The 25,282-nt window shown below is 58.0% G+C and overlaps 13 protein-coding genes across 13 annotated transcripts; 9 read left to right on the top strand and 4 right to left on the bottom strand.

The window, feature by feature from the left end:
- Positions 1-701: 701 nt before the first annotated feature.
- On the bottom strand, positions 702-1,767 carry CcaverHIS019_0312500 (uncharacterized protein; the record flags this gene model as incomplete). Its single annotated transcript, XM_060599785.1, has 4 exons — positions 702-893; positions 980-1,117; positions 1,155-1,444; positions 1,482-1,767. 4 exons carry the CDS (start codon positions 1,765-1,767, stop codon positions 702-704), a joined length of 906 nt encoding a protein of 301 aa, XP_060456445.1.
- A 493-nt stretch (positions 1,768-2,260) lies between these two features.
- Positions 2,261-4,323, bottom strand: CcaverHIS019_0312490 (uncharacterized protein; the record flags this gene model as incomplete). The annotated part of the gene is made up of 7 exons (XM_060599784.1): positions 2,261-2,634; positions 2,667-3,130; positions 3,166-3,285; positions 3,320-3,404; positions 3,439-3,471; positions 3,513-3,650; positions 3,684-4,323. The coding sequence occupies 7 exons, from the start codon at positions 4,321-4,323 to the stop codon at positions 2,261-2,263; spliced, it is 1,854 nt and encodes a 617-aa protein (XP_060456444.1).
- A 1,205-nt stretch (positions 4,324-5,528) lies between these two features.
- Positions 5,529-6,592, bottom strand: CcaverHIS019_0312480 (uncharacterized protein; the record flags this gene model as incomplete). Its single annotated transcript, XM_060599783.1, has 2 exons — positions 5,529-6,265; positions 6,301-6,592. The coding sequence occupies 2 exons, from the start codon at positions 6,590-6,592 to the stop codon at positions 5,529-5,531; spliced, it is 1,029 nt and encodes a 342-aa protein (XP_060456443.1).
- A 577-nt stretch (positions 6,593-7,169) lies between these two features.
- On the top strand, positions 7,170-8,731 carry CcaverHIS019_0312470 (uncharacterized protein; the record flags this gene model as incomplete). Its single annotated transcript, XM_060599782.1, has 5 exons — positions 7,170-7,334; positions 7,379-8,049; positions 8,084-8,210; positions 8,259-8,442; positions 8,502-8,731. The coding sequence occupies 5 exons, from the start codon at positions 7,170-7,172 to the stop codon at positions 8,729-8,731; spliced, it is 1,377 nt and encodes a 458-aa protein (XP_060456442.1).
- Positions 8,732-9,250: 519 nt separating this feature from the next.
- Positions 9,251-10,324, top strand: CcaverHIS019_0312460 (uncharacterized protein; the record flags this gene model as incomplete). Its single annotated transcript, XM_060599781.1, has 1 exon — positions 9,251-10,324. One exon carries the CDS (start codon positions 9,251-9,253, stop codon positions 10,322-10,324), a length of 1,074 nt encoding a protein of 357 aa, XP_060456441.1.
- Positions 10,325-10,373: 49 nt separating this feature from the next.
- ALP1 (uncharacterized protein) lies at positions 10,374-12,045 on the bottom strand (the record flags this gene model as incomplete). The annotated part of the gene is made up of 3 exons (XM_060599780.1): positions 10,374-11,139; positions 11,176-11,861; positions 11,899-12,045. 3 exons carry the CDS (start codon positions 12,043-12,045, stop codon positions 10,374-10,376), a joined length of 1,599 nt encoding a protein of 532 aa, XP_060456440.1.
- Positions 12,046-14,101: 2,056 nt separating this feature from the next.
- Positions 14,102-14,939, top strand: CcaverHIS019_0312440 (uncharacterized protein; the record flags this gene model as incomplete). The annotated part of the gene is made up of 2 exons (XM_060599779.1): positions 14,102-14,146; positions 14,199-14,939. The coding sequence occupies 2 exons, from the start codon at positions 14,102-14,104 to the stop codon at positions 14,937-14,939; spliced, it is 786 nt and encodes a 261-aa protein (XP_060456439.1).
- A 1,260-nt stretch (positions 14,940-16,199) lies between these two features.
- On the top strand, positions 16,200-17,979 carry CcaverHIS019_0312430 (uncharacterized protein; the record flags this gene model as incomplete). Its single annotated transcript, XM_060599778.1, has 4 exons — positions 16,200-16,643; positions 16,678-16,788; positions 16,822-17,240; positions 17,289-17,979. The coding sequence occupies 4 exons, from the start codon at positions 16,200-16,202 to the stop codon at positions 17,977-17,979; spliced, it is 1,665 nt and encodes a 554-aa protein (XP_060456438.1).
- A 633-nt stretch (positions 17,980-18,612) lies between these two features.
- Positions 18,613-19,008, top strand: CcaverHIS019_0312420 (uncharacterized protein; the record flags this gene model as incomplete). The annotated part of the gene is made up of 1 exon (XM_060599776.1): positions 18,613-19,008. One exon carries the CDS (start codon positions 18,613-18,615, stop codon positions 19,006-19,008), a length of 396 nt encoding a protein of 131 aa, XP_060456437.1.
- A 162-nt stretch (positions 19,009-19,170) lies between these two features.
- Positions 19,171-20,181, top strand: CcaverHIS019_0312410 (uncharacterized protein; the record flags this gene model as incomplete). The annotated part of the gene is made up of 1 exon (XM_060599775.1): positions 19,171-20,181. The coding sequence occupies one exon, from the start codon at positions 19,171-19,173 to the stop codon at positions 20,179-20,181; it is 1,011 nt and encodes a 336-aa protein (XP_060456436.1).
- A 465-nt stretch (positions 20,182-20,646) lies between these two features.
- Positions 20,647-21,689, top strand: CcaverHIS019_0312400 (uncharacterized protein; the record flags this gene model as incomplete). The annotated part of the gene is made up of 4 exons (XM_060599774.1): positions 20,647-20,805; positions 20,855-21,220; positions 21,253-21,307; positions 21,364-21,689. 4 exons carry the CDS (start codon positions 20,647-20,649, stop codon positions 21,687-21,689), a joined length of 906 nt encoding a protein of 301 aa, XP_060456435.1.
- A 314-nt stretch (positions 21,690-22,003) lies between these two features.
- On the top strand, positions 22,004-22,492 carry CcaverHIS019_0312390 (uncharacterized protein; the record flags this gene model as incomplete). Its single annotated transcript, XM_060599773.1, has 4 exons — positions 22,004-22,208; positions 22,240-22,298; positions 22,346-22,438; positions 22,472-22,492. The coding sequence occupies 4 exons, from the start codon at positions 22,004-22,006 to the stop codon at positions 22,490-22,492; spliced, it is 378 nt and encodes a 125-aa protein (XP_060456434.1).
- A 593-nt stretch (positions 22,493-23,085) lies between these two features.
- CcaverHIS019_0312380 (uncharacterized protein) lies at positions 23,086-24,190 on the top strand (the record flags this gene model as incomplete). Its single annotated transcript, XM_060599772.1, has 5 exons — positions 23,086-23,264; positions 23,298-23,414; positions 23,448-23,899; positions 23,938-24,122; positions 24,155-24,190. The coding sequence occupies 5 exons, from the start codon at positions 23,086-23,088 to the stop codon at positions 24,188-24,190; spliced, it is 969 nt and encodes a 322-aa protein (XP_060456433.1).
- Positions 24,191-25,282: the final 1,092 nt, after the last annotated feature.

The raw sequence follows: 25,282 nt of genomic DNA, 5'->3' as shown, positions 1-25,282 counted from the left end.
CCCTAACCCCCTAACCCCTAACCCCCTAACCCCCTAACCCCCTAACCCCCTAACCCCCTAACCCCCTAACCCCTAACCCCCTAACCCCCTAACCCCCTAACCCCCAACCCCCTAACCCCTAACCCCCTAACCCCCTAACCCCCTAACCCCCTAACCCCCTAACCCCCTAACCCCCTAACCCCCTAACCCCCTAACCCCTAACCCCCTAACCCCTAACCCCCTAACCCCCTAACCCCCTAACCCCCTAACCCCCCTAACCCCCTAACCCTCGAGTACTACAACACCCATCGTGCTCGTCGCACGGTACGCAGCTGCTGTCTGGGGAGCGCTCTGTCGGTGGCGCCTCTGGCGTTGGCAGCATGTCCTGGGGATGCTGTTGTTGTCGATGAGAAGAAGAATGGCAAGAACGAGGTTACTGTTTGGGGCACCATTTGGCCCCGCTTCCCATACAGATTCGACTCAGTTGATGGAACCAAACACCTATAGAAGTGTTATATACCCCTCCTTTTAGCCAGGAGAGACTCTTGTTGACTGTGTCCATGTACTCGACGCTGGCACCCCAGTAGGCTGGTTCTCATGAACCCAAACAGCGGTGGAGCGGCCTCTGGCCTCTTGGTAAGACTATTCGCAGGCCCATAGTGTGGCAACCACCGGTGATGCTGGCTACATAGCACGGCTGCCATCACTCATCCATACAGACACTACTCGTATGTGATCCCATGGCGAAGAGTGCCCACGCCCTCAACCCACACTTGCACCTCGTCCCCATCCTTCAGCGGTCTCCACTTTTCCTCGGGTCCTGCGCACCCTACGCCGCCAGGTGTGCCAGTCATGATGACTGTGCCGCGCCGCAACGTAGTGCCTTGCGAGAGGAACGAGATGATGGTGGGAACCTGGGGTCAGTCTGGGGTGGGGCGTGTGTGATTTCTTGCGGAGAGGAGCATTCCCAATGTCCGAGCCGCTTGCAGTGGAAACTCACATCAAACACGAGGTCAGCCACAGACGTGTCCTGCCGCAACTCGCCATTCACGCTGGTCTTGAGGCGGAGCGCCGCTGGGTTGGCGATCAGCTCTGGGGATACGAGGACGGGGCCCAGGGGGGCAAAGTTGTCAAAGCCCTGTGTGTCAGTGTCCTCGCACCTGCGCTGCACTCACCTTTGAGAAGCACCACTGCGGCACTCCCCCAGCGCGTTCCTTGAGGCGCTGCCACTTGCGCGTGCTGACGTCGTCGCCGGCCGTGTACCCCGCAACGTAACTGAGGGCGTCCTCCTTGCTAACGTCCTTGGCGTCGCGGCCGATGACGACACACAGCTCGCCCTCATAGTCGGCCTCTCCTTCCTGCGCGCACTTGGGGATGGGAACAGGCTGGCCATACTCGGCATGGGCGGTACCGGGTTTGATGAACAGGGACGGGAAAGGAGGGAGGGAGCGGCCGGCCTCGATGACTTGGATAAGCCTGACTTTTGCTCGACGCAGACTCACTGTGCTTGCGGTAGTTTAGGCCGATGCACTTGAATTCGATGACGTCGGCTGGCCCGATCGGTGCCAGGAGCTTGTCGACGCTCTCCGTGCGGTCTGTCACGCACGTGCCCTCGCCCAGCACCCCTTGAGGCCCAGGCTCGACCACACGAGCAGTGAGGCGCCCAGCGTCTGCCAGGCGGCCGACGTCGCTGTCGTCCCCCACCACCGGCTCACCGTAGAGCACGGCCGTCGAGTTGGGCGGTGTAAAGCGGATGAGGCGCTTCCAGGTTGGTCGAGAGAGGGTCATGGCAAAGGAGAGATGAATGCGAGATCCCGAGTCGCTCAAGAGACGTTCTGAAGTAGTCGCTCAAGAGACCTTCTGAAGTAGTCGGGCTGTTCACGCCTCTACGACCACGACCCGTCGCTCGCGCCAGCTTGTGGCAAGGACGAGTGGGCAAGTCTGGCGAGGAGGTTGGTTCCTGGCCCGAGCTATCCCCGGAGGGGTGCGGCGTTCAATTGCCTCGTAATTCGCCGACATCTCGAGGGCCCCTAACTGGCCGGGGATGCCCGGGTTTCTCCACAGCTCCACAGGCTCTTCGACCATCTACGCGCGGCCCGTTAGTCAACGTCACAATGACCTGCAGCAACACCAAGGTTGCCATCCCGACGCAGGTGAATGGCACTCACCCAGAACGCGGAAACCGTTGCAGCCCCCCAGGCACATTCCTCACTCACCACACCGTGCAGCCTCCAATCTGCCAGCCACTCTCTGTTACATCACTCCGCGTACAACCTAGCATCTATGAAAAAGCCGCCTGATCTAGCTCTATCCCGAGCGTCTTGGAGAGCTCGACCAAGTCTAGGTGAGGCAGGTCCTGGAAGCTCGCCATGATGCTCGCGACAGCATCGATGCTGTCGACGGCTGTCGGCTCAGGAGCTGGCGGTGGATGACTCTGCTCAGAGGCAGGCAGACCGAGAGCCGTGAGGAGGTGCTCGATGATGAGCAGTGCCTGGCGCGCACTTGGTCGGTTGTATCGATCGTAGATCTGGCGCACAGTTGCATGTACCGATAGGAGCGCATGGACGATGGTTGCAGCAGGCGTGCGAATAAACCACGCCCACTGCGTCAGGTCGAGGAGGAACGCTGCCACGAGTGACATGAACGAGTTCATCGCTACTGTCAGCGGGTTTCTCTGCAACACTCACAGTAGAAGAGGAGGTACCATGGAGCCGAGAGCACAAGCGGTTCGCCAGTGCGCCCCTCAAGAACTTGGGCAGTCTGGATGGCTGTCTCAATCACGAGACCGAGGCTGATCCCAAAAGCGTGGTGCCTCTGTCGTGACTCAACGTACTGCACAGATGTCATTGCCGAGATCGGTGTCCCTGAGCGCGAACGTTGCCCAATATGCTCTCGGATCGCAGCCAGCATTACACGCCGGTGCAGGAGGAGGCGGAGCGTGAGGCCACGAAGCGCGAGCACAGTTGACAGTGCACAGGTTGGGGGGTGGTGCGCAAAGTTGAGTTCGGGAGTTACAGCCTCACTCCAAGCCGCATACTGCTTTTCCAGCTGGTACAGCTGCTCGGTGACAGACGACACGAACTCGGGCGAGGCGTTGCGGAACGATATGGGAGGGTTCGAGATGACATCCGATAGTCCCCGGTAAAGGCGTCTGCGGTTAGCGACATCCCAATCAAGTCATCTTACATAGAGTCGCTCATAAAGCGCACAGGCATCTCCTGCTCCCCCGGTAATGGCGAAGGCAACGGTGCAGAGAAGGCGTCGAAGCTGATCAGGGAGGGCCGGCCGATAGAAACAGTGAGGAGACTAGCCTCAGCATCATGGTCCCTTGCAAACATACCGGTCAAACGTATAGCATGCCCACCACACACGAGACCGCATCTCGCGTTCCACAGGAGGAAATCGGTCGTTATTGCCCTTGTCGTCTGCCATTAGCTCTGGTTAAAGACGGCAGCTCACGTAGCCCCACCGCATAAGCTGAGCCAATGGCACCTGTTTGTCAGTGCCGACCTTGCCCCCAGTAGGATACTCACAGCCAAGCAGATCCCAACTCGTTCCCGGGCGGTCGATGCCCTGCATGAGCAGCGCTGCGATGAGAAGCGCCTGGACTTTGAGGGTGCTGTGCGGCCAGTCCAGATGTTTGCGGAGCATCCTCAACGCGAGCCTGTGGACTAAAGTAAGCTGCCATCACTGCGTCAGCTCACCATCAATACGCGTGAACGGCGTCTCCGAGATGGACTGGACAAGGGCGAACACAACAAAGTGCAGCGCAATGATGGGCTGGTTGCGAGGGATGCGCAATGGGTCAGGCAGATGGCCAGGCTTGTCGGCAAGAAGGTGACGCGCGTACTCGGCCGCATCGTCCTGAAGCTGCTCGTACGTCTTCTTGAGGCTCGCACAGTCGACGACGGGATAGATTTGCCAAGTGTGGCTCTCAAAGTAGTCGACCATGACACGGGCTTGCGCTCGCGGTGGCAGGTCGTCAGGTCGGATGAAGAACATGTCCGGCAGAGGTGGAGCACCGAGGAAACCGCCTTCGCCGCCGTGTCCGCCCTCGTACTGGTCCGTGTTGTTCACTGCCATATCATTCATGAGACCGATGCACCCATAGCCGGGGAGCAGCGTGTCGAGGAGGAGGCGGTGGAATGAGATGCCGGAGAGATCGCCAAACACCTCGCCCTCGGGTGTTGCGCCCCAAGCGAGTCCACCTGCCTGGGAACTGCTCTGCTTGCGTTCAGGACCGAGGAGAAGTCCCATGCCGTCGATGGCAGGTCCGTCCACTGTAGTGTTGGGTGAGAGCACTGTGGCAGATGCGGGTTCTGGGTGAGCGAGGGCTGCGTGCATCTGGAAGGCGCCACCGCCCGAGAAGCTAGTTGAGCGTTCGCTCAGTGTCGCTCGTTGGGTCGCTTCGAATGATCTGTAGGAGCGCGGACTTGGCCCAGTGGGAGCGTAGCTGTCTCCCCCATGACCTGGATATTCTTTAGGCGACGGGCCAACGTCATTGTGAGTGTAATTGCGCCGCTGGTTTTCGTCGGCTGAGCTGGATGTCCTCGGTGTGCTTCCCTGTCGAACGTTGCTGGGTGGCGACTTGTACGTCGTGTTTGATGACAAAGGTCGCTCTGGACCGGACTCGAGTCGATGCAATCGCCGCTCCAGTGCGGCAAGGTAGCTGGCGTGAGCGGATGGTAGAGACATGCTTACTCCTTGCTGACAACGACCGACCCGGTCGGCGGCGCACTGGAGTCGAGGGGATACGAGCACTCGTAACCTAGAGAGATACATGGCGTGCATGCAGGATGTATTCCGTCGCACTAAAGTCAGTCTGACTGGTGGCAGTGGCTGTTACAGCCGAGTGACATGGATGGACCGACCTTGGTCTTCTTTGTGCGACATTGGCCACAGGCCTGAGCAGTGCGCTTGCGCTTCTTTACTGGTGGATCTGCATTGGCACTACTGTCCCCGGTTGGTGGGCGTTGGTGTGAAGGAGGAGGCATGAGTGGTGTGATAAAGTAAATGGAAAGAGAGAGAGTTGTGTCAGAGATAGGGGATGTGACGGGTACAGTGGGTTTGGTTTGGTTTGGTTTAGAATGCAAGGAAGGTGGAACAAACTCGTCCCGTTTCCTCTCTCCCACATGTCTCCCATTCTCTCATTCCTCACTCTTCATTCTTCAACTCTTCATACCGTGCCATCACCTGGAGACTGGAGAGCAGCAGATTTGGGTCTCATGGTTCCACTCCTTTGCATACGGTACTGGTTTGTACACTGTACGGATGATGAGTTGTGGATTGCCCACCTTGTTATAGAAACGGGTGCCCCGCGAGCAATGGCGCCCCATGCTGGGGTAGGATTTTTAAAGTCACCGCCAAAACCGGCCCGCCCCGCCTGCTTATTGCCCGCAGTGGCTTATCGTTATCCGGGTTCCTTGCCAAAACACTCGGCTGTATCTGCCAACTGGTCATTCAACAGCCAACGATACATGCAACTCCCGCCGACCACCGCCCAGAGTTCAGACTGAGCAGACCATACATGTCATTCCTATTTCTACTTGTTAGAGCTGGTTGTAAAAGTCCTCCTTGTCGTTGCGGTAGAAGCCCAGCGCAGTAATCATGGGCCGGTCATCGAAGCGGTAGAGGTAGCTGTTCTCATCGGCCGTGTGGCTGTACTTTTGCCAAGAAGGGACGGTGAACGTGTCGCCCTTTACCCACTCAATGACCTTGTCACCAACAGTGGAGCGCCCGCTCCCGTCGATCACGTGGTACACGGCACTAGTAGTCTCGCGGATGGGCTCTGAACTCGCACCGGCATCGAGACGCTCGCACTGCGCACCGATAATCTTGGACACCTCGTTCCCCTCCTCGCCAGGCTGCTTGGACGTGTAGCGTACAACCACGTGTTGGCCGTCCTTGGCATCAAGAGCTGCCTGCATGTCGACCCACGGGAACACAATCGGAGAAGTAGGCGCATCTTCGGCCGGGTAGCGGGGTTGCTCGTAATGCTGTACAAAGTGAACAGGAAAGTGCTGGAACTGAGGCAGGTCGAGGCCGTCGAGCCAGATCATAGGAGATGCCTCGGACTCGTTGCCGTGGTCGTGGTAGCACCACGTCGGCGTGAGGATAAAGTCCCCACGGTGCATTTTGATCCGCCTGCCATGTACGGCTGTGAAGCCGCCATTGCCCTCGATGATGAAGCGGCAGGCAAAGGCTGTGTGACGGTGTGCGGGCGCCGTTTCACCCGGCATGACAAGCTGAAGGCCTGCGTACAGCGTGTCTGTGGTATGCGGTGCCTCTGGACATGAGCCTTGCTATCATCTGCAAACGTACCCATGGCGGGGTTGATGAGCATGAGTACGCGGCGCTCGGCCTGCTTCTCCGTGACTAGCTTGCCGGCCCGGATAAGGTGTGGGCGCAATTTGGCGTACTCGAACTTGTGAGCCACTGCCTTGGGCTCGGGCGTGGGAGGGTTCAGCCGCCCCATCTTTGGCCACAGAGGCTCAATGTTCTCAGACTTGATATCATTGATGAGCAGCTCCTGGCTGTCGTTGGCGACTTGGATCTCGTACGCGGGAGGCGGGGCCAAAGGGCCAGAGGTCGGGAGAGAGCCTGTGACTGTCATGATGCTTGTTTGCGTGACCTTTGATTCTGTCTTGGAGGGAGGGCAAGAACTTGAGGACTTGTTCTTCCGCTTGCGGCGGTTCTTATGGCCTCGTTCAGGTGAGTTGGAGGACTGTCCAACTTGACATGTTACGCGGCATGTTGACTGAACAGGACGAGAAGCATCATGTTGTCCAAGATGAACGCCGCACTGAGTGGGGTGGGAAGCGAGAGAGAGAGAGAGAGGAGACAAAGGAATGTGTTGCGTGAGTGCGGATGACTAGTGCCCACCATTCCACCCTTTACACCCGCGGATAGATCGGATGTCACAACATCTTTCTGCTATCAATCATCCGGCATATTGTGGCTTCGCAACAGCAGACAGCGGATTGAGCTACCCGGGTAGAAGCATCATGTGCTCCCAGTAGAACGCCGCTCGTCAGTCGCCCCAAGCGCCACTTACCGAGGATGCCGCTCGGTCACTCAAGGTGCTGGCTGACGGTAGTGCTTTCCCCGTCACGCAAGAAACAACGTGATAAGAAGTCCACATCGTTGGGAGTGGCCCCACATCTCTCTCCCATTCGCCCTCGCACTCATCAATGACAGTCCACAACTCGAACGGCCACACCAACGGCGGCGGCAGCAACACGGCCCTCCACGTCGTCATCGTCGGCGCCGGCCTCGGCGGACTCTCTGCCGCCATCTCCTGCTCGCTAGCGGGACATAAGGTGACCGTCCTCGAACAGGCAGCCAAACTCGGCGAGGTCAGTCTCCCCGTCTGGACTCTGGACCGACCCGCTAACACCAGGTCGGCGCTGGCATCCAGCTCACGCCCAACGTCACGCGCCTTCTCCGCAGCTGGGGCGTGTACGACGAGCTGCGTGCCTCAGCTGTCGAGCCACATAACATCTGGTTCCGGCGCTGGCAGACAGGCGAGGCCATCGGAGTCACACACCTCGTACCCAACTTTGCAGCCGACTTTGGTGCACCGTACTGGGTTGTGCACCGCGCCCACCTGCACGAGGCGCTTGTCGAGCGGGCGCATGCGCTGGGCGCGACAATCCATGTCAAGTCGCGCATTGAGAGTATTGACTTTGACGTGCCGTCCGTCACGACCACGAGTGGACTTGTTGTGTATGGCGACCTGATTCTTGGCTGCGACGGTCTCAAGAGCGTTACCCGCCGCTTCTTTCTGAACGGCAACGACTCGGGACCGAAGGAGACTCAGTTCTGCGCTTACCGCTCCACGGTGCCCATGGACGCCTTGCTTGGCGACCCAGAGCTGCGACCGCTCGTCGAGAAACCCGACCTCCATCTCTGGATCGGCCCCGAGCGACATGTCATGAGCTACCCTATCAGCGGCGGCAAGACTTTTAACATGGTGCTGAGCCACCCGCACGAGGGCCCAATCGACCCGACTGCGACACAAGAACAGCTCATCGGTGAGATGCGCAACAACTACGAGGGTTGGGACCCCAAGTGAGCTCGAAAAGTGGAGAGACTGCTGACGCAGGCTCACAAAGATCATCAGCCTCATCGACAAGACCAACAAGTGGAAGCTTATGGGGTATGAGCGTCTCAAGAGCTGGGTGCACCCCAAAGGAACATATGTCATCCTCGGCGATGCGTGCCATGCAATGGTTAGTGTGACCGGCCAGGCTGTTACGGCCAACCCGAGCTGACCGCAGCTGCCGTATATGTCTCAAGGAGCGGCGATGGCCATGGAGGATGCAGCGGCGCTCGGCCGTGTCCTCGCCCGTGCCAGTAGCCCCAAGGACTTGCCGACCCTCACCAAACTGTTCGCCGAGATTCGGATGGACCGCGCATACGAGGTACAGGCGCGCAGTGCGCTGAACGGGCGTATTTGGCATTGTGAGCATCGAAAGGAGTTGATGGTGGGCAAGGCGAGCCGGCATAGACCCTTACGCCAGATCCCGACGGCGAGGACCAAGTCGCCCGCGATGCGGGCATGGCGGCGACACTCACAGGAGAGCACTATATCCGGAGTACGAACCAGTGGAGCGACCCATCTACGCAGCTCTGGCTGTACAACCACGACGCGGAGGGACATACCGACCTGTTCCTCGACACGCATCTGGGCACAAAGGGCGGGACCAAGTCGGGCGTGCGGGAGATGCGCGAGAAGGGACTGCTGGCGTAGCTTGGGCCATGAATCTTCACAAGTTGATCAGGAGGCGCAACTAGTATTCCGCGGCATTGTTAAGGCTCTGTACGGGTTCAACCGATATGTTACGGTTTCTTCTCCGACCCTCTTCCGTCGCGAACCGATTCAGTTCCGGCAACTGACAGCCAGCTTGGTTCGAAAGGACCAAACTAGAGGCTGGGACGCGCTGAGGTCATGCATCTAATGTGTGTTGGTAAAATGCCGACCCAGCGTTGATCGCCGATCGCTGACCAATGACCTCTTGACTCTCCTATGAAGAGCATTCAACTAGGCGCTGGGGTATGACTCGTCTCTCTATCGACTAGTGACATTCCATTCAGTGCTGGACTCGTCTCCCTCAACGCGTCGATTAGAAACCGGTATGATTGGTTCGGAGTCGCCGTTACATGGTGTAAAGGCGAGAATGCCGAGGTGGGCGGTTGGTTACCGCCCTCATCGGTACTCCCAGTCGCTCTTAAAGTAATGCGAACCCTCTGACGTGTATACACATCCACCATGACGGCCACTGCATCCTCCTCTGCCGCGGCTGCATTCCCCAAGCCCATCTGGGTCCGCAGCGACGACTGGCACACGGCCGGCGAGCCGTTCCGCATCGTCTCGGAGCTGCCCGAGCAATGCACAACTACCGGCTCGACAGTCATGGAGCGCCGGCTCAACATCATGGCGACCCCGAACCACCCGCTCGACGTCTTGCGGCGTGGGCTGTGCCTCGAGCCCCGTGGTCACGCCGACATGTACGGCGGCTTCATTGTGCCTCCTAACGACTCGGGAGCGGCGTTTGGCGTGCTGTTCTGGCACAAGGACGGGTTCTCCACGGCGTGCGGGCACGGTACCATTGCGCTCGGATGCTGGGCCATTGCGACGGGCCTCGTCAAGCCAAAGCAGGCCGACGGCGTGACGGACGTTGTCATCGACGTGCCTTCAGGGCGCGTCGTCGCGGCTGTGCGCACCGAGGGCGGCAAGCCCGTGAGTGTCGACTTTATCAACGTGCCCTCCTACCTCGTGGCCTCGGGAATCAAGGTCCCTGTCAAGAGCCGGGGCATCGATGTCGTTGCCGACCTGTCGTACGGCGGAGCGCTCTACGGCTACGTCGACGTCGCTGGCTTGGGTATGAAGGTTCGGCCGCAGGACCACGATGAGTTCGTTTCCCTCGGTCGCGAGATCAAGGCCGCGCTCAAGTCGACCGCCGCGGAACATGGCCACGACTACCTCTACGGTGTGTGCTTCTACGAGCCTCTCAGTGAGGAGGGCGGTGAGCTCCACCAGCGCAACGTCGTCGTCTACGCCGAGGGAGCCGTCGACCGCTCACCTTGCGGATCTGGCACGTCTGCCCGGACAGCCATGCTCTTCGCCCAGGGCAAGCTCGGCCTCGGGAAGGGTCACCTACACCATGCGTCTATCATCAACACAGTGTTCGTGGCCTCGGTTGACGCCGAGGCAGCGAGCCCCACAAAGTTCCCCGGCTGCGTCCCCCGCATCACGGGCATGGCGCACCTCATGGGCCGCAGCGAGTTTTACCTCGACAACGCCGACCCCACTTTCCCTGGCTTCGTATTCCGCCCAGAGTAGATTACATTTGTACACACTATTCTTCTAGTTTTTCTATCTATGATACAATTCACAGCACCCAAGCGAACCACCGCTGCATCTTGCCCTTGAGGCCTGGCACGTCTGGCTCTTCCTCTTCCGCCGTGTGGACATCCGTGACAAAGTCCATTTCGTCAAGACGAACGAAGCGTGTGCGCTTGATCAACTTCCACGTGATGAACATGACCAGCATAACTGGCAGCTCGATGTAGAAGGAAACAAAGTCGACCACGTTGAACGTTGGGCTGAAGCAGCTCCAGCCCTGGACCAGAACGAGGACTGAACCGAGAATGACGCTGATCCAAGGGCCGTACGGGTATGTCCAGTTCTTGAAGGGAAGGAGATGTGTCTTGCCCTGTTTGGCGAGCCCTCGGCGGAAGCGGATACTTGCAATACCGATGCTGATCCAGCTCAACTGGTTGCTGACGCCAACCAGGTTCTGGAGCCAGTTCCAAAGCGTTCCTGCGCCAATGAACGAGCTGCCAAAGCACAGCCCAGCCACGAGAGCAGTGGCGATAGTCGCGATCCACGGAACGCGCTGTCCGTTGAGCCGCGCAAAGAAACGCGGCGCGTGACCTTCGCTACCGAGTGTGTACAGCAGACGGGCACCTGCGAACAGGGCGTGGTTGCCGGCCGAGATCACAGAGGTCAGGATAACAGCGTTGATCACGCTGCCAGCCGCCTTTGCACCAGTCATCTGGAAGACAATCGTGAACGGCGACGTGGCCGACGACTTGGTGTTCAGCTTCGGGTAGTCGTACGGGACATTGAGTCCGATAAGGAGGACCGAGAGGATGCTGGAGTCAGCAAGCAGCAAGTGCAACGAGACGTACTAGAACAGGAGGATGCGCCAGAAGACATTCTTGACGACGCGCGGCATGTTCTTGGTGGGGTTCTTTGTCTCGCCGGCCGTGATGGCGATGCTCTCAGTGCCGCCGTACGCGAACGACGCCGTGACGAACACGGACGCAAACCCGCCGATACCACCGACAAACGGCGCCTCGCCCTTGTTGAAGATGCTACCTCCGATGTAGCGGTGCTCAGTGTTGGCGCCACAGTTGACGGCGATTCCCATGAAAATGAAAACAATGATCGTAATGACCTTGAGCAGGCTGAGCCAGTACTCGACCTCGCCATAGACCTTGACAGCCAAGAGGTTGAGGCCAACGAGCACAAACCAGAAGATCAGGCTGAGCGCCCAGCCCGGGAAGTTGTCGGTCCAATACTCGAGGATGAGCTGGAGGGCTACCAAGTCGGACGCTGTCGACACTGCGTCGTTGAACCAGTAATTCCACGTCAACGCAAATCCATACGCCGGATCCACCCATCTTCCCACATATGTGCAGAAGGACCCAGCGACAGGGACGAACGCGGCCATCTCGCCGAGGCAGAGCATTGTCACGAAAACAATCGCTCCGACAATGGCGTAGGCGATCAACATACTTGCTGGACCGCCTGTGGCGAGACTTTTCCCGGTGCCGAGGAACAGCCCAGTCCCAATGGTGCCCCCGATAGCGATCTAGCCCGTAAGCGGCGGCAGAGGCTCATAGACTCACCATTTGAACCTGCCGAGCACTCAGGCTGCGGCGGAGGTTGTCTGATTGGGCAAAGTGTCCCACCTCCTCTGGGTGGACGGCGGACGTCCCCTTCTCCTCCGCGTCGAGCGACACCTGCTTCTCCACTGGTGGTTGTGTCGTGTCCATCGCTGTGAGGTTTGTGAGTTGTGAGCAGACGAGAAGGGAGCTACGACATGGAACATATACACCAGCTTCCCAGGGCAATGGCTGACTGTTACAGTGGAATTGCGAGCGATTGCGATGGTGTGCTCACTACTGAGATTTGTCCACAACCCCGTGCCACCCACCGCCGAGTCTGCCGACGCTCCGGAGCTACAAACCAGGGCCGTGCCTCGCACATGTCTTGTACCAGACATTGGATTCCGATCGTTTATTAACGGCAGTCAATCTGCGATGTACTCTTCTCGATGATGCACAAGTACTCAAAGTACTCTTAGATAACAGCCATGCTTGCAAACAACTGTCCAGACCAAGTGTATAGATATGAAGATTGCAAATCGAGCCATCACCCATGGTGGTTTTGAGAATTTTGATGAGTTTCCGCGTGGGGCCATGTGACTCAGGGTCTCGTCTAGCTATATCCCTGACTAACCGCCGCCCTGCTCCCTCAGCGGCTCTCCCAAGTCGAGCGCGTTAAGCGCTATGAGCAAAGCTGACTGATCCCAGGCGTGACGCTATACCCGCTGTCCCCGCTGTTAATGAACCGGGTCATAGTGAATACAATATGGCGTCAGTATTTACAAAGATACATCACAGATGTAACCAACACGCAGATCCGCGGATCATGGATATTCCAGGCCCAACTTTCATCTCGATCACGTGATTGCGCCAAGCGACGTGGGCGATATTGATTCCGTTTCCACGTGGCTGTCTGTCGACGATGCCGAGAAGTAGACGAGTCTTCAGACCCACGGGTGGCCCTTTCAGTCGGCCCTTTCAGTCGGCAGCCTCCGGCGTAGCGTTGCGCTAGCCTGCACGCCAAGCCGCCAGTGAACCATCATCTCATCGCCGCCGGTTCCCGAGACAGGCCCCGCCTTCTCGGAATAGCCCAACACCGTTACTCCCAAGCCGCCGCACTCTCCAAACCTCTCTGATCTTCAAAGCTCAATGACTACTCGGCCACGCTCATCAAGCCAAGCCAAGCCTCCAACGTCACACATCCACTGTCACCTGACCGAGAATCCTCACCAGAGGCTCGGAAAGCGCAGTGGTTGACGGAGAATCCTCACCAGAGAGGCTCGGAATGCACAGTGGTTGGCTAGGACAACGTCGGCTAGCCCGCGGAATGAATCCACACCAAGGTGGTATGGGTATGACGGTAGAGGCCAGGGGCGAGGTCATCAAGCGCGGTTGATGGATGAGCTGGGCCCGAAGAGAGTCGGAATACGCCGAGTATCGGCCACCTGTGCCCGACAAGTTTGGCGGCCCGGGGGCCGTGGCGATTTGGGAGTCATGGACGTGCTCTTTGGTGAGAGAATCCACGGCCTCTACGGCCAATGGGGTCCCACTGGATTGCAAGTGACAACAAACAACATGAACATCGGCCGACCTTATCTGATAACAGGTGATTGGCCACCTGAAATACACCTTTCTCCAAAATATCTTGCTCGGAATCCTGCTGTGACCCAAGTTTGAGTGCACAAGACTAAGCATGCTAAAAATCTTGCAGAATCTTTCCCGTACATGCATACCGTGCGGCACGATGGACATTGCACGTCTGGCGAGCCTTCCAATGTGCAAGGTGGGACCTCGCCCAATATCGGTAACTCGTAACCATCTCGGACTTCGGTCCCGCATGTTCGGCCGGTTCAGACTCCGGAAACTCTTGGCATTTTCGATGGTCGCTGTTCGTCCATCGCCAACCTCTCTCCGCTGTAATCGGTGAATAACGATACCTCGTGACCTAGCAGTGGCGTTGATGGCAGCCTTGCCGCCTCAACCCCGCTCCAACGGTCCGGGTCATCTAGTCGTTCCTGTTCCCAGCAAGACCGGGCGAAAGAAAATGCCCTTCTCCCCATCCTATCGCCTTGCCTGGGTACGGGTCCGAGAGACTTGCCAAGCACCTCGTCGGCCGCAGCTCTCGACTCCATACTGTGCAAAGTACTGTACTATATAACAACGATCCTCATGAGACACCTTTCCAGATCTCTCATCCAGAACACCAAACAAAACAGCATCAACCATGGTTGCCATTGATCCTCGCTACGCCTCCAGCGTCAACGCCAACGTGAGTTTCCCTTTCCATCGTGATTTCCCTTCCATCGTGGTTAATCCAATAGGCCCCGGCAGCCATCAGCTTCATGTTCCCCAAGGGACGTGAAGCGGTTGAGGGCTCGACGCACAAGCAGCCTTGTGGCGGTTCGGCCAACGGCCCCCTCACCGACTACCCTCTCACTGGTGGCAAGCTCTCTTTCGGCCAGCACGCGGCCACCGACAACGTCAACTTCCTCTGGGGCAAGTACATCGAGGGGGACGGTGGTGACAATTACGAGTTCAAGACCTATGGCGAGTACACCGTCGCCGACCTCTCATCCGGTCACTACTGCGCCAACGGCCCTGACTTTGCCTCCCAGGGCTTCAAGGCCGGCGACAAGGCCACGGTCATGGTCGTTTACCAGGCCGACGGTCCCCCCGGAAAGGGCTTCAACAAGCGTTGGAACTTCCAGTGTGCCGATGTCAAGCTCGTAGACAACTGGACGCAGCCAGATGGCTACATGTGCGGCAACTATTACTCGACAAACGAGACGCGCGTCACGACTGCCGACAAGTCTATGGAGTTTACCATTTCGCCATCGTCCCAGCCCAATGCCGGTCAGGGTGGCGCCGCTGCCGCCGCCGCCTCGCAGATGGAGCCAACCAAGGCTGGTGGAATCGGCGCCGGTGTTACCGTCGGTGTCTTCCTCCTCGCCATCGGAGCCCTCTGGGCCACTGGCCTTCTGCGGTTTGGCCGCAAGTCGGTCGCTCTCCGCGACGACGCTTCGTCCGCCTCGTCGGTCCCTATCAAGCAGACTCGCGTTTAAACCCGTCGGTCTTTGGGAAGCCTTGTATTGTAGAATGCTTAAACAAGTAAAACAAGAATATATCTCATACAGGATATGCATCGTCCTTCATTAGTCGGCCACTTGGAAATGCCTCGAGATGCCAGTTTGGGGAGTACGTGTATCAGGGTGCCACATTGGTTTGGTTGCCGGCCGCTGGACAAAAGACAGCCTGCAATCGCGCCTGCAGCCTTGCCATTGAGCTAGAACCGCATCAAAGGGCGTAGAACATGTAGGCACATGCCATGCAGTCAGAAGGTAATGCAAAGCCGTGTATACTCGTGTTTCTCACAGGGGTGATGAGCCACTCGAGATCGTTGTCGAGACGAGCGACGACGTCGTATGCCCCGAGACGAGGAGGTTCTGTGCGGTGGTGAGCAGGGCGGAGCGCGATCGTACTATGGTGTGGAGATGGGCGGCTCACGGGTACGGAGCTTGGTTTCCCCAGTACATATAGCGGCCTCGCGTCGTATGCACGCGATGCTGGTGAGGTATCTGGTAATGTATCGCCGCCGATCCCACTTAGACGCCTGCTGTCAGCCCGACGCTCGCTCTCTACTTTTTCGAACCGAGCTTGCGTCCTGGTGAGTCAGGTGACACCCCAAATCATGTAGAGGGGCACGACTTGGCAAGCAGCACCCAGATGCGTGCAACGCATACAGCACCTCACCCCGACACGTGATCTGTCGTTTGCGCTATCCGACCATTGCTCCCTTCTTCCTCAGACATTCTATACGTGCTGAGAACGGTGGAGTTCAGATAGGCGTTTCAGCTGGTTCCTTGTCATTGTGAAATCCGGATAAACGGGCTGTGGATGGTTCAGAGAGAAGCATCAGTTGCCCACCCTTTGCAGGGCAGCTGATGAGATCTGAGGAACAGCCCGGGTTGTGAGGCACTTTGTTCAGTTCCCATCACCGTCTGGCCGTTGGGGTCGCCGAGCGCGAGCCGACCAGCCAAGCCACTGAATCGGCTATTCAGGGCGACAGCAACCCAAATGGGCATGTGGGGTAGGATGGAGTCGCATATCGGCTCAGCTAGCATGAGATAGGAACGACGTGCAGCATCCCCACTCAAACACCAACTCGCCAGGAGGTGGCGCACCGTTGGGAAACCAAGCGTTGCATTGCCCACCGACAAGCGGGCTCAATGAGCTTGCTGATCACATAATGACCACGTTACATACAAAGACGAAAGATGTCCATCTTCCCTCTCTCTCCCAACACTGGAAAACCAAACGCCCCCATGTCAGAGAAGGACGTCGAGGTCGCCAGCAAGTCCGACTGCTTCGCGCAAGTCGAGGAAGTGCCAGGTCATCATACCGGGCTCGAGGGCACATTGCGTGACGAATCGGACGACACTGGCGTTGTGCGCGCACTTAAGAGCCGCCATATCCAGTTGATTGGTATCGGGTCCGCCGTCGGCATCGGCCTGTTTATTGGATCTGCTCGCAGTCTCATCTATGCCGGCCCTCTAGGGTCGCTGCTGGGGTACACACTGTTCGGATTCATCCTTTGGGGAGTTTGTCTCTGTGCGGGTGAGATGGCCGCATTCATGCCCATCCGTGGCGGCCACCTTGCCTGGGCCCACATGTACCTCGACCCAGCAGCTTCCTTTGCAATTGGGTGGAACTACATTTACGCTTGCCTCATGTTCGGCTGCGCGGATATCATCGCTGTTTGCGGTTTGGTGAGAGATCGTGAAGAATGAGGCTGACTTGCAGATGGAGTACTGGTTGCCGGACGTCAACGTTGCGGCATGGATTGTCATGACGCTGGCAATCGTCACGGTACTCAACGTCTTCCATGTCAAGTTCTTTGGAGAGTCAGAATTCGTAAATGTCTCCTCTGGTCACGGCTAACCGCAGTATTTTGCGTCGCTCAAGGTTCTCCTCATTATCGGTCTGCTGATGATGACCTTTATCGTCATGCTCGGAGGCAACCCCAAGCACGACCGTATCGGCTTCCGGTACTGGAAGAACCCTGGGCTGTTTGCCGAATATCACAGCAAGGGTGCAATGGGGCGGTTCTTGGGATTCTTCCAGGTCTTCAAGATTGCAGCGTTCTCCATGGGCGGGCCAGACACCATGGCCATGTGCGCAGCCGAGGCCGTCCAGCCCCGCAAGGTTCTTCCTCGTGCCGTCAAGGCCATCGTTTTCCGCCTCGCCGTCTTCTTCGTCCTCGGCGCCGTAGCTATTGGCGTACTTGTCCCGTACAACGACCCCTTCCTCATCGAGTCGGTCGAGACCGGCGTTGGTGCGAACGCTTCAGCTTACGTCGTTGGCATGTAAGTGGGCAGATTCAAAGTATCAAGCGGATTCATGCTGACTATCAGGAAGCGCCTCGGAATCAAGGTCCTCCCGCACATCTTCAATGCTGTCTGTGTGACCTCTGCTGCGAGCTGCACGAACGGGTTTGTGTATCTTTCGATGCGCATCCTCCAATCGATGGCCCTCCGTGGTGAAGCCCCAAAGTTCTTCGCCAAGACCAACAAGCACGGAGTGCCTCTCAACTGTTTCTACTTTGTCTTCGCCGTACTCTGCCTCAGCTTTATGCAGCTCAGCAACAACGGCGCCACTGTCTTTGGCTGGTTTATCGACCTCTCGTCAGTCGCAACCATGATCAACTATGCGGCCATGGATATTTTGGGCATCCGCTTCCACGCCGGCCTCAAGAAGCAGGGCTTTAACTCAAAGACCTTTTTGCCGTGGCGAACGCGTTACACCGTTCCATGGGCGTACTGCTCCGTCTTTTTCCTCGTCATTATCACCCTCTTCCAGGGCTGGGAGGTGTTCACCAAGGGCGGCTGGGACCTCCGGTCATTCTTCACCTGCTATTTTGGATTGGCGTTCTTCGCCATCTGCTTCATCTTCTGGAAGATCAGGTACAAGACCAAGGCGGTTCGTCTCGAGGACATGGACTTTACGTCGCGCCTCCAGGAGTTTGATGACCTGGACGCCTACTACAAGGAAAACCCACCGGTCTCCACGTCGCTCTGGAACAAGTTCCTCGACAAGATCTTCTAAGCGGGTATCTTGTGCCTACCGGGGGAGAGGAGAGAGAGTACTGTACCTGGGGCTTGCTGGTGAAGGGGTTTGGGAAGTGCAGCTGTGTATGAGGAAAAGCCGGTAGTTGTGCAACAATAGGATGAATTGTCTGTCTTGGCCCATAAGACACTGTTGCTAGTCTAAATGACCACTAGTCCCATCTAACCATCTCAGATCGGGGGAACAGCCGCTTATACCGACCGCGTCGTGCGGTGCTGCACACAGCATTACTACCTTGCCTGCGTAGATTTCGGACAAGACATCCGCACAGTTAGTGCGCCGTCACTCTCTACTAACATACATTGTTCTCCGCAAAGTCGGAGCGCAATGCCAATCATCAATTGCCTGGCACCCGTTCTCAAGATGGAAACAAGTATCTACCTTTCCGTTCGGACCTGGAGTAGGAATACTTACCAAGCTGTGCACAGCTGTGTTGAATACGTGGGAAGACGATCTGGCCATCCGAGTCAGCGGAAGTGAATGTTCCAGTCAACGGCTGCGCATAAAAGGGGCGGGATGATGGGCGACTGAGAATAGAATCTTCTCTATCAACCTCAATCACAAGCAACGTCCAAATGTAAGGATAACCCTCACCACCAGCTGACATACAGCATGCTCCCCCTCGCTGCCCTCCTTACCGTTTCCGCGCTCGTCTCGGTCTCGGCCGCTCCCACTCTTGGCCACGGTATCCTCTCGCCCCGCGGAAACCTCGATGACAGCACCGCGGCGGCCGTCACCAAGCGCAACGGCTGGGACAATGGGTGGTACAACACGTTCGTCAAGGAAGGTCTCGACTGCTATTCCTCGCCTACGTACGACAGCGACAAGATCAGCTACTACAAGCCTGGCAGCTCGGTCGCGATCGGCTGCCAGACCCATGGGGAGGAGGTCAATGGCAACGATGTGTGGGATTTCACGATCCGGGACTGCTTCGTTCCCAACGATAAGCTCAAGGTGGACAGTGTCTGGATCCCCGGTATGGAGGACTGCGCTGCTGCTGCCAAGTAGTCGTTGGCTTCGAGTACAGGATGATTATTCCGTTATCCATGCATTCCAACTGTCGGAGAATGCCGATCATCTCCAGCTCGGTCGGGTTACTCACCCGTCAACCCTTAAACCACCACTCAAACATCCCTCACTCACTCACTCCTCATCACTGTACTCATCACCATGAGCAATAGAGACAAGGTACTCGCCTCAGCAGTAGACGCCATCGGGCACACGCCCCTCGTGCGCCTCGACCGCATCACCGCCTCGCTCGGACTAGAGGGGACAATCCTAGCCAAACTCGACTACCTCAATCCAGGAGGTTCGAAGAAGGACCGAGCGGCGCGCGGTATTATCGAGGAGGCCGAGGCAAGTGGCTTGCTCAAGCCAGGCCAGTCGGTTGTCGAGTTGACAAGCGGAAACATGGGTGCGCCAACAGTTTATCTCTTGCTGACGTTAGGCACTGGACTGGCCATCATCTGCGGTATCCGAGGATATCCTTTTATTGCGGTCATGTCGCGCGGCAACTCGCCCGAACGTGCGCGCATGATGGCTGCACTTGGGGCCGAGGTCGTGCTGGTCGACCAGCTGTCCGGGTCGGTTCCGGGGCAAGTTTCTGGCGGCGACCTCGCCCTGGTTGAAGACAAGGCAAAGGAGATCACCGAGGCGCGAGGTGCGTTCCGTGCGGACCAGTTTGCGCGTGATGGCAATTGGCGCTCGCACTACAACGGTACAGCCCGCGAACTTTGGGAACAGACGGACGGGAGACTAGATGGTTTCGTCGACTTTGCAGGCTCTGGTGGGACGTTTGCAGGCGTCTCGAGAGCGCTCAAGGAACTCAACCCTGAAGCAAAGTGCTTCGTTGTCGAGCCCGAGGGCGCAGCAGTGCTCGCTGGGCAAACTGTTTCCAATCCTGATCATCCTATCCAAGGCGGCGGATACTCGATGCCCGACCTCGCGTTCCTCAAAGGCCTGCAAGCGGACGGGTACATCCAGGTCACTGGCGACGAGGCTCGTCAAGCGGCTCGCATGCTGGCGACCAAGGAGGGCATCTTCGGTGGCTTCTCATCCGGCGCCAACCTGGCTGCAGCAATAAAGGTGCTGCAGGGTGAAATGAAGGGCAAGACGGTCGCAATGGTCGTGTGTGACTCTGGATTAAAGTATCTCTCAACCGACCTCTGGGCTGAGCTTTAAAGAACGCTCTGTACTCGGTTTAACGCGTGGCGCGTCGCGTCCACTTTGCGTCTGCATCTACTCAACACTCAACCCAATGTATGCATTAGACAGATGTGGAGACAGAGACTTGCTTTGACGGGAAGCGTCGTGATATGAGGCGAGGCTGGAACGCACAAAAGCTATGGGACAGCTGTGCTCTGCCAAGAAGCTGTTGGTGGCTGGTGAGGACGTGTTTGGCGGTGCGACTGACGCGCTCCTCCGCGTTGCAGTAGACGGGTCGAAGCTGTCACGCAAACTCGACCCATGGCGGAATTCCGGGCTCTCTCTCCAGCAGAGTTGGGAGACCAAGTTGCCGATTGACCGAGAGACGGCCAAGTCCGAGATTGCGGGCTTTCTCTAGCCGCTGTGAACCGCAATGCTGCTCCGGCTCCGTCTACTGCGTCTTGTCTCTAACACCCCTTTCTCACCTCCTAGCTCAACAACATGCTACCCGGCTCGGGGACAGCGCAGGTCCTCATGGTGAACAACGGCTTCCTCAGCCGTGGAACCCATGCCGACTGGTACGCGACGACCTCGGAGACTGCCGTCACGCCGCCTGTGATGTGTTTCGTCATCCGCAAGGATGGGCGCAACTACCTCTGGGTGGGTCTCCAGGTCCTTCACTCTGTCTTCCTCCCAGATTGACGCTTAGGACCTTGGAATGCGCTCTGACTTGCACAACGTTGGCCGCACCTGGTCCACCCAGCCTGACGTCCGCCTGTCGCTCCCACGCGACCTCCCACCAGAGTTGGCCCCTGCGGCAGTCTACCTCTCGCACTACCACTGGGACCATTCGGGTGACCCGCTCACTGTTCCCCCGGACGTGCCGATCTACGTGGGTCGCGGAACCCTCCAGGCTTTAAAGGCAGGATTCGACGAGTACGTGGGTGACCAGTCCACCGAGTGCGTTGCTCGATTATCCGAGATGCCCGAGGGCAGTTTGCAAATCACAAACTTCCCACTCAAGGGCCACGACGTGTTCGGCGATGGGAGCTTTGTTATCCTGCCAGCTCCTGGAGTGGGTTCCCTCCCAGGACAGGCTGACGACAGCACTGCCCGGGGCACAGTGTCGCGGTGGTGCGCACGACGACAGGTCCCGACACTTGTCAGTAGCTAACCAGGCGGTGGACAGTTAGGAGTACGACGGTGACTGACACCCAGACATGGTCCTCGGCGGCGACTCGGGCCACCACCGTAGCCTGTACGAGCCATGTCCCTGCCACGCCCGCGTGAGCACCTTTGGCCGGCGCAAACTCCACGGCGACCCCAAAGCGAGCTTGGATCATCTCTCCCGCTTGACTGGCCTCCACGCCCGCGACGACACGTGGGTTGTCCTAGCGCACGAGGCGGAGGTGATAGCCGCTGGTGTTCCCGAACGACAGTGGCTCAACGACTGGAAAGAACGAGGCTGGAAAGACAAGGCAGCGGCAGTGCGTGCTGGCGAGGTTGCCAAGGGATGTTGGGTTGACGGGACCGACGGTGCATAACAATGCTCCATGCTCCAGCTGCGACATGTACCCGCAGTTCTCTCGTGTTCTGCTTGAGATGGGTTTGGGGTTGATTCTATTACCGTGCAGTGTTGGCCAGGATGCTCCGCAGACTCGACTCGATGCATGCCTTGGTCTTGGTCTTTGTGATGCTCTGCAGCTGTGGTGGTTCTCTGCACCTCGGTTCGCAGAGTTTCGGCATGATCCGAGGTTATGGCGTCATCCACGCCAGAGTCGCCTGTAGATAAACCAGAGGTCACACCGCGCTGCCCACATTATTCTCATTCTCACACCCCTCCATCCAAAGCACAAACATGTCCACCAGGCAGATCATCAAGGCGGCCGGCGGCTCTGCCGTCTTCTCCAACGTCGTTGTCACCGGTAGCCTCGTGTACCTTGCAGGCGTGATTGGGCAGAAGGACGGCAAGCTCGTCCCCGGCGGCATTGAGGCCGAGACCCCTGCCGCTTTCGAGATCGCCAAGGAGCGCCTCGCGACTGTTGGACTGGACCTCACTGACAGTGAGACTGTGCACGACCACGCTGACATCAGTCGTCAACGTCACCATCTACCTGAACGACTACAAGAACAACCTCGCTGGCTTGAACAAGGTGTGTGTCAGCTACGGCCGTGATGCCATCTGTTAGCTGATAACCAGGTGTACCCAGCCATCTTCGCGGACGGCCTGCCCGCGCGCACGGCGATTGGTGTTGCTGCGCTTCCCCAGGACGCTGCTGCCGAGTTCCAGATTGTGAGTGTGGGCTTCAACTTGGCTGACCGACAGGTTGCCTCCAAGCGCGTGTAAGAAGGGCGTGAGCGGATGGAAAGGAGGGCGACAATTTGTATGCAGTCGTCATCACAAGAGGCGAGGGAGCTGTATCCATTGACACTCTGCGTCGCCTACTCGGCCGTCGGCGGTGGGTTTACCACGCTTTCCCGAGGACATGGCGATCTCCTTAGTCTCGGAGCTCGCGCCAATGGAAACAGGCAGGGGTTGTGACTGGACGGCAGAGAGGAGCAACTCAGTCAGCTGCTGTTAGGAAGTGCAAGATATATATGGACGTGGGCAGGCCGTTGTCTCCGGCGTGATCGACCTTGGCCTCGTCGAGATACCCAAGGGATGACATGGGGGGACAGAATGGAGCCCGAGTGGGCCATAGCTCTCGGACATGCTGGTCCGACTCGGACGTGCGGCCGTAAGGACCGGAGGGATGGAGTGAGACAGGCGGATGCTAGAGGTTTTCCATGAATGGCGACGTGGAAAGTGTTGAGAAGCAAAGAAATTCGGTTGGAATGATACCCGGCCGGTGATACCCCAACCGGGGACACAAGGCCGCGCTTATTTCATTCTCTTCCTTCTCCTCACTCTCTCCATCACATCCCATCACATTCATCACAATGTCTAGTGCTGCTGAACGTCTCGCTGCTGTCGCCCGTCACCTCGCTGAGGGGCCAGGCGGGGGCATCAAGACCATCGTCGTGTTCGGCGCTGGCCTAATGGGAGCTGGTATCGTCCAGATCGCGGCCCAGGCCGGTTACACTGTGCACATGGTCGACGTGAACGACAAGGCCATTAAGTGAGCTGGCTGTGCGGTGGAGCTAACAGGAAGCAACGGCCTTGACATCATCAAGAAGTCGGCGGCACGCATCGCCAAGAAGATCGCGCCAAAGAACATGGACGAGTTTGTCGCCTACGTCATGAGCAACATCAAGACATTTACCGACCGGTGGGTGTGATCATTGACCGTTACTGACTCCAGCAACAAGGCTGTCGAGGGTGCGGACCTCGTCATTGAGGCGATCATCGAGAACCTCAAGATCAAGCAGGAGCTCTTCGACTTCCTCGACAAGAATACCAAGCCCGAGTGCATCCTGGCTTCCAACACTTCTTCACTCCTCCTCTCTGACATTTTCGAGCACCTTCCCGAGAAGCGCAAGGCCGTGCTCTGCGGACTTCACTATTTCAACCCGGTTCCAGTTATGCGGCTGGTCGAGGTCATCCGCACTGATCAAACGACCGAGGAGACGATCAAGATTGTCTACGACGTCAACAAGAAGATGGGCAAGACAGCGGTGCTTGCAAAGGACAGGCCGGGGTTCATTGTCAACCGCCTCCTTGCTGCGTACAACCGCGAGGCGTTCAAGATGGTGGAGCGCGGCGACGCCACTTTTGAGGACATTGACACTGCCATGAAGCTCGGCGCCGGCTACCGTGAGCCCATTGCCGATGGATTGTGTATTGACGTGCAGCCATGGGTCCATTCGAGCTGGCCGACTACACCGGCCTCGACCTCAACCTCTTCATTGCCAAGGGCTGGATCGAGTACAACAAGCGCGGCCTCGTGCCCGACTACCTTGTCGGCGAGTCCAAGCTGGTGCGCTCCATGGTCGAACAGGGGCGGACGGGCCGCAAGTCTGGGAGGGGCTTTTACGAGGTGAGTTGCCGGCTGGCAGCGCTAATGGACAGTACAAGGACGGCAAGAAGGTCAAGAAGGGCAACTAGATGTAGCTGTATGGTATGTGGGTTCACATGGATTGAGGATGTAGCGCATACGAGGTGGAAGTGCGGCGTGGCGTAATGAGTCGCCCTGTGCTGTTTGGACGGCAACACAAAAGCGAGCGTGCGAACTAACTAATTCCCGGGAACCAACAAACCACATCCGGCGCCACCCTCTCACATTGCTCTCATGCAAGGGTTGGGAACTCCCTCGCAAGCACTGCAGTCTTTCACAAGCCAAAGGCATGTCAGTTGACTGGACCGAACTTGCTCGAACCACAGCCCGTGATGGTGTCCGAGCGCGCACTTGCCTCGCCCCCTCCAGCCTCACTGTTACAAGGTACCTTGCGGCGTTGCGCCCTCACCTCAACACGGCTCACGCTCGGTGTCGTGAGCCGCCTCTTATCTCCTCGTGGCATTCAACTCTTCACCACGACGATCTCATCATTCTAGCGCCCATCTGCTCTCGCGACCCTTCCCCTTGGCCCCTTTGGAAACTGGTCCCAAGGCCCCGACTCTGCCCACATGTCAATGGCTGCGTTCATTGGGGCCGCGGTCGGTGGAGTTGTCGGTCTCGGACTCGTCGGTGGCAGCGCATGGGTGGGATACCGCCTGGCCAGGCGTAAACACACCGAGCAACTGGAGCTCACAAAGTGGGTCAAGCAGCAGCAATGCTGACGGCAGGGCTGACGTCGAGGCGCCCGCTATCCGCTCAATTGTCCCGATACCTATGCCTGGCGCCTGGTACGAACCACCTGTACCCGTCATCGTAGCCGCGCACACAGGGTGGGGTCCACGTCAACAGCCACGAGCCAAATATCGCCGCATGATGCGTTCGCCCGCGCGCCGCGCCAGTGAAACCGCTCTGCCGACATTGCTCGAGCTTGGCGAGAGCGAGTTTGGGGACAGCGAAGGGCCCGAGCACCATGGTGTATCGGAAGGGAGAGGGAGAGGGGAAGTGTGAATGTCCTGGGTTTCTCCCTTGCTTGCAGTGAAGAGGGAGAGAGCCGCACAGGCACTTGCACAGACGCGGAGCTCACGCCATCTACTCTTCGCGTTCCGCCAGATCCACACCTCCTCACAGGCAGTTCAAGTGAG

This window comes from Cutaneotrichosporon cavernicola (genome assembly GCF_030864355.1).
Source record: "Cutaneotrichosporon cavernicola HIS019 DNA, chromosome: 3".
Taxonomy (NCBI): Eukaryota; Fungi; Basidiomycota; class Tremellomycetes; order Trichosporonales; family Trichosporonaceae; genus Cutaneotrichosporon; species Cutaneotrichosporon cavernicola.
Note: the sequence above shows the minus strand (reverse complement) of the source record. Positions and strands in the feature narration are given on the sequence as shown.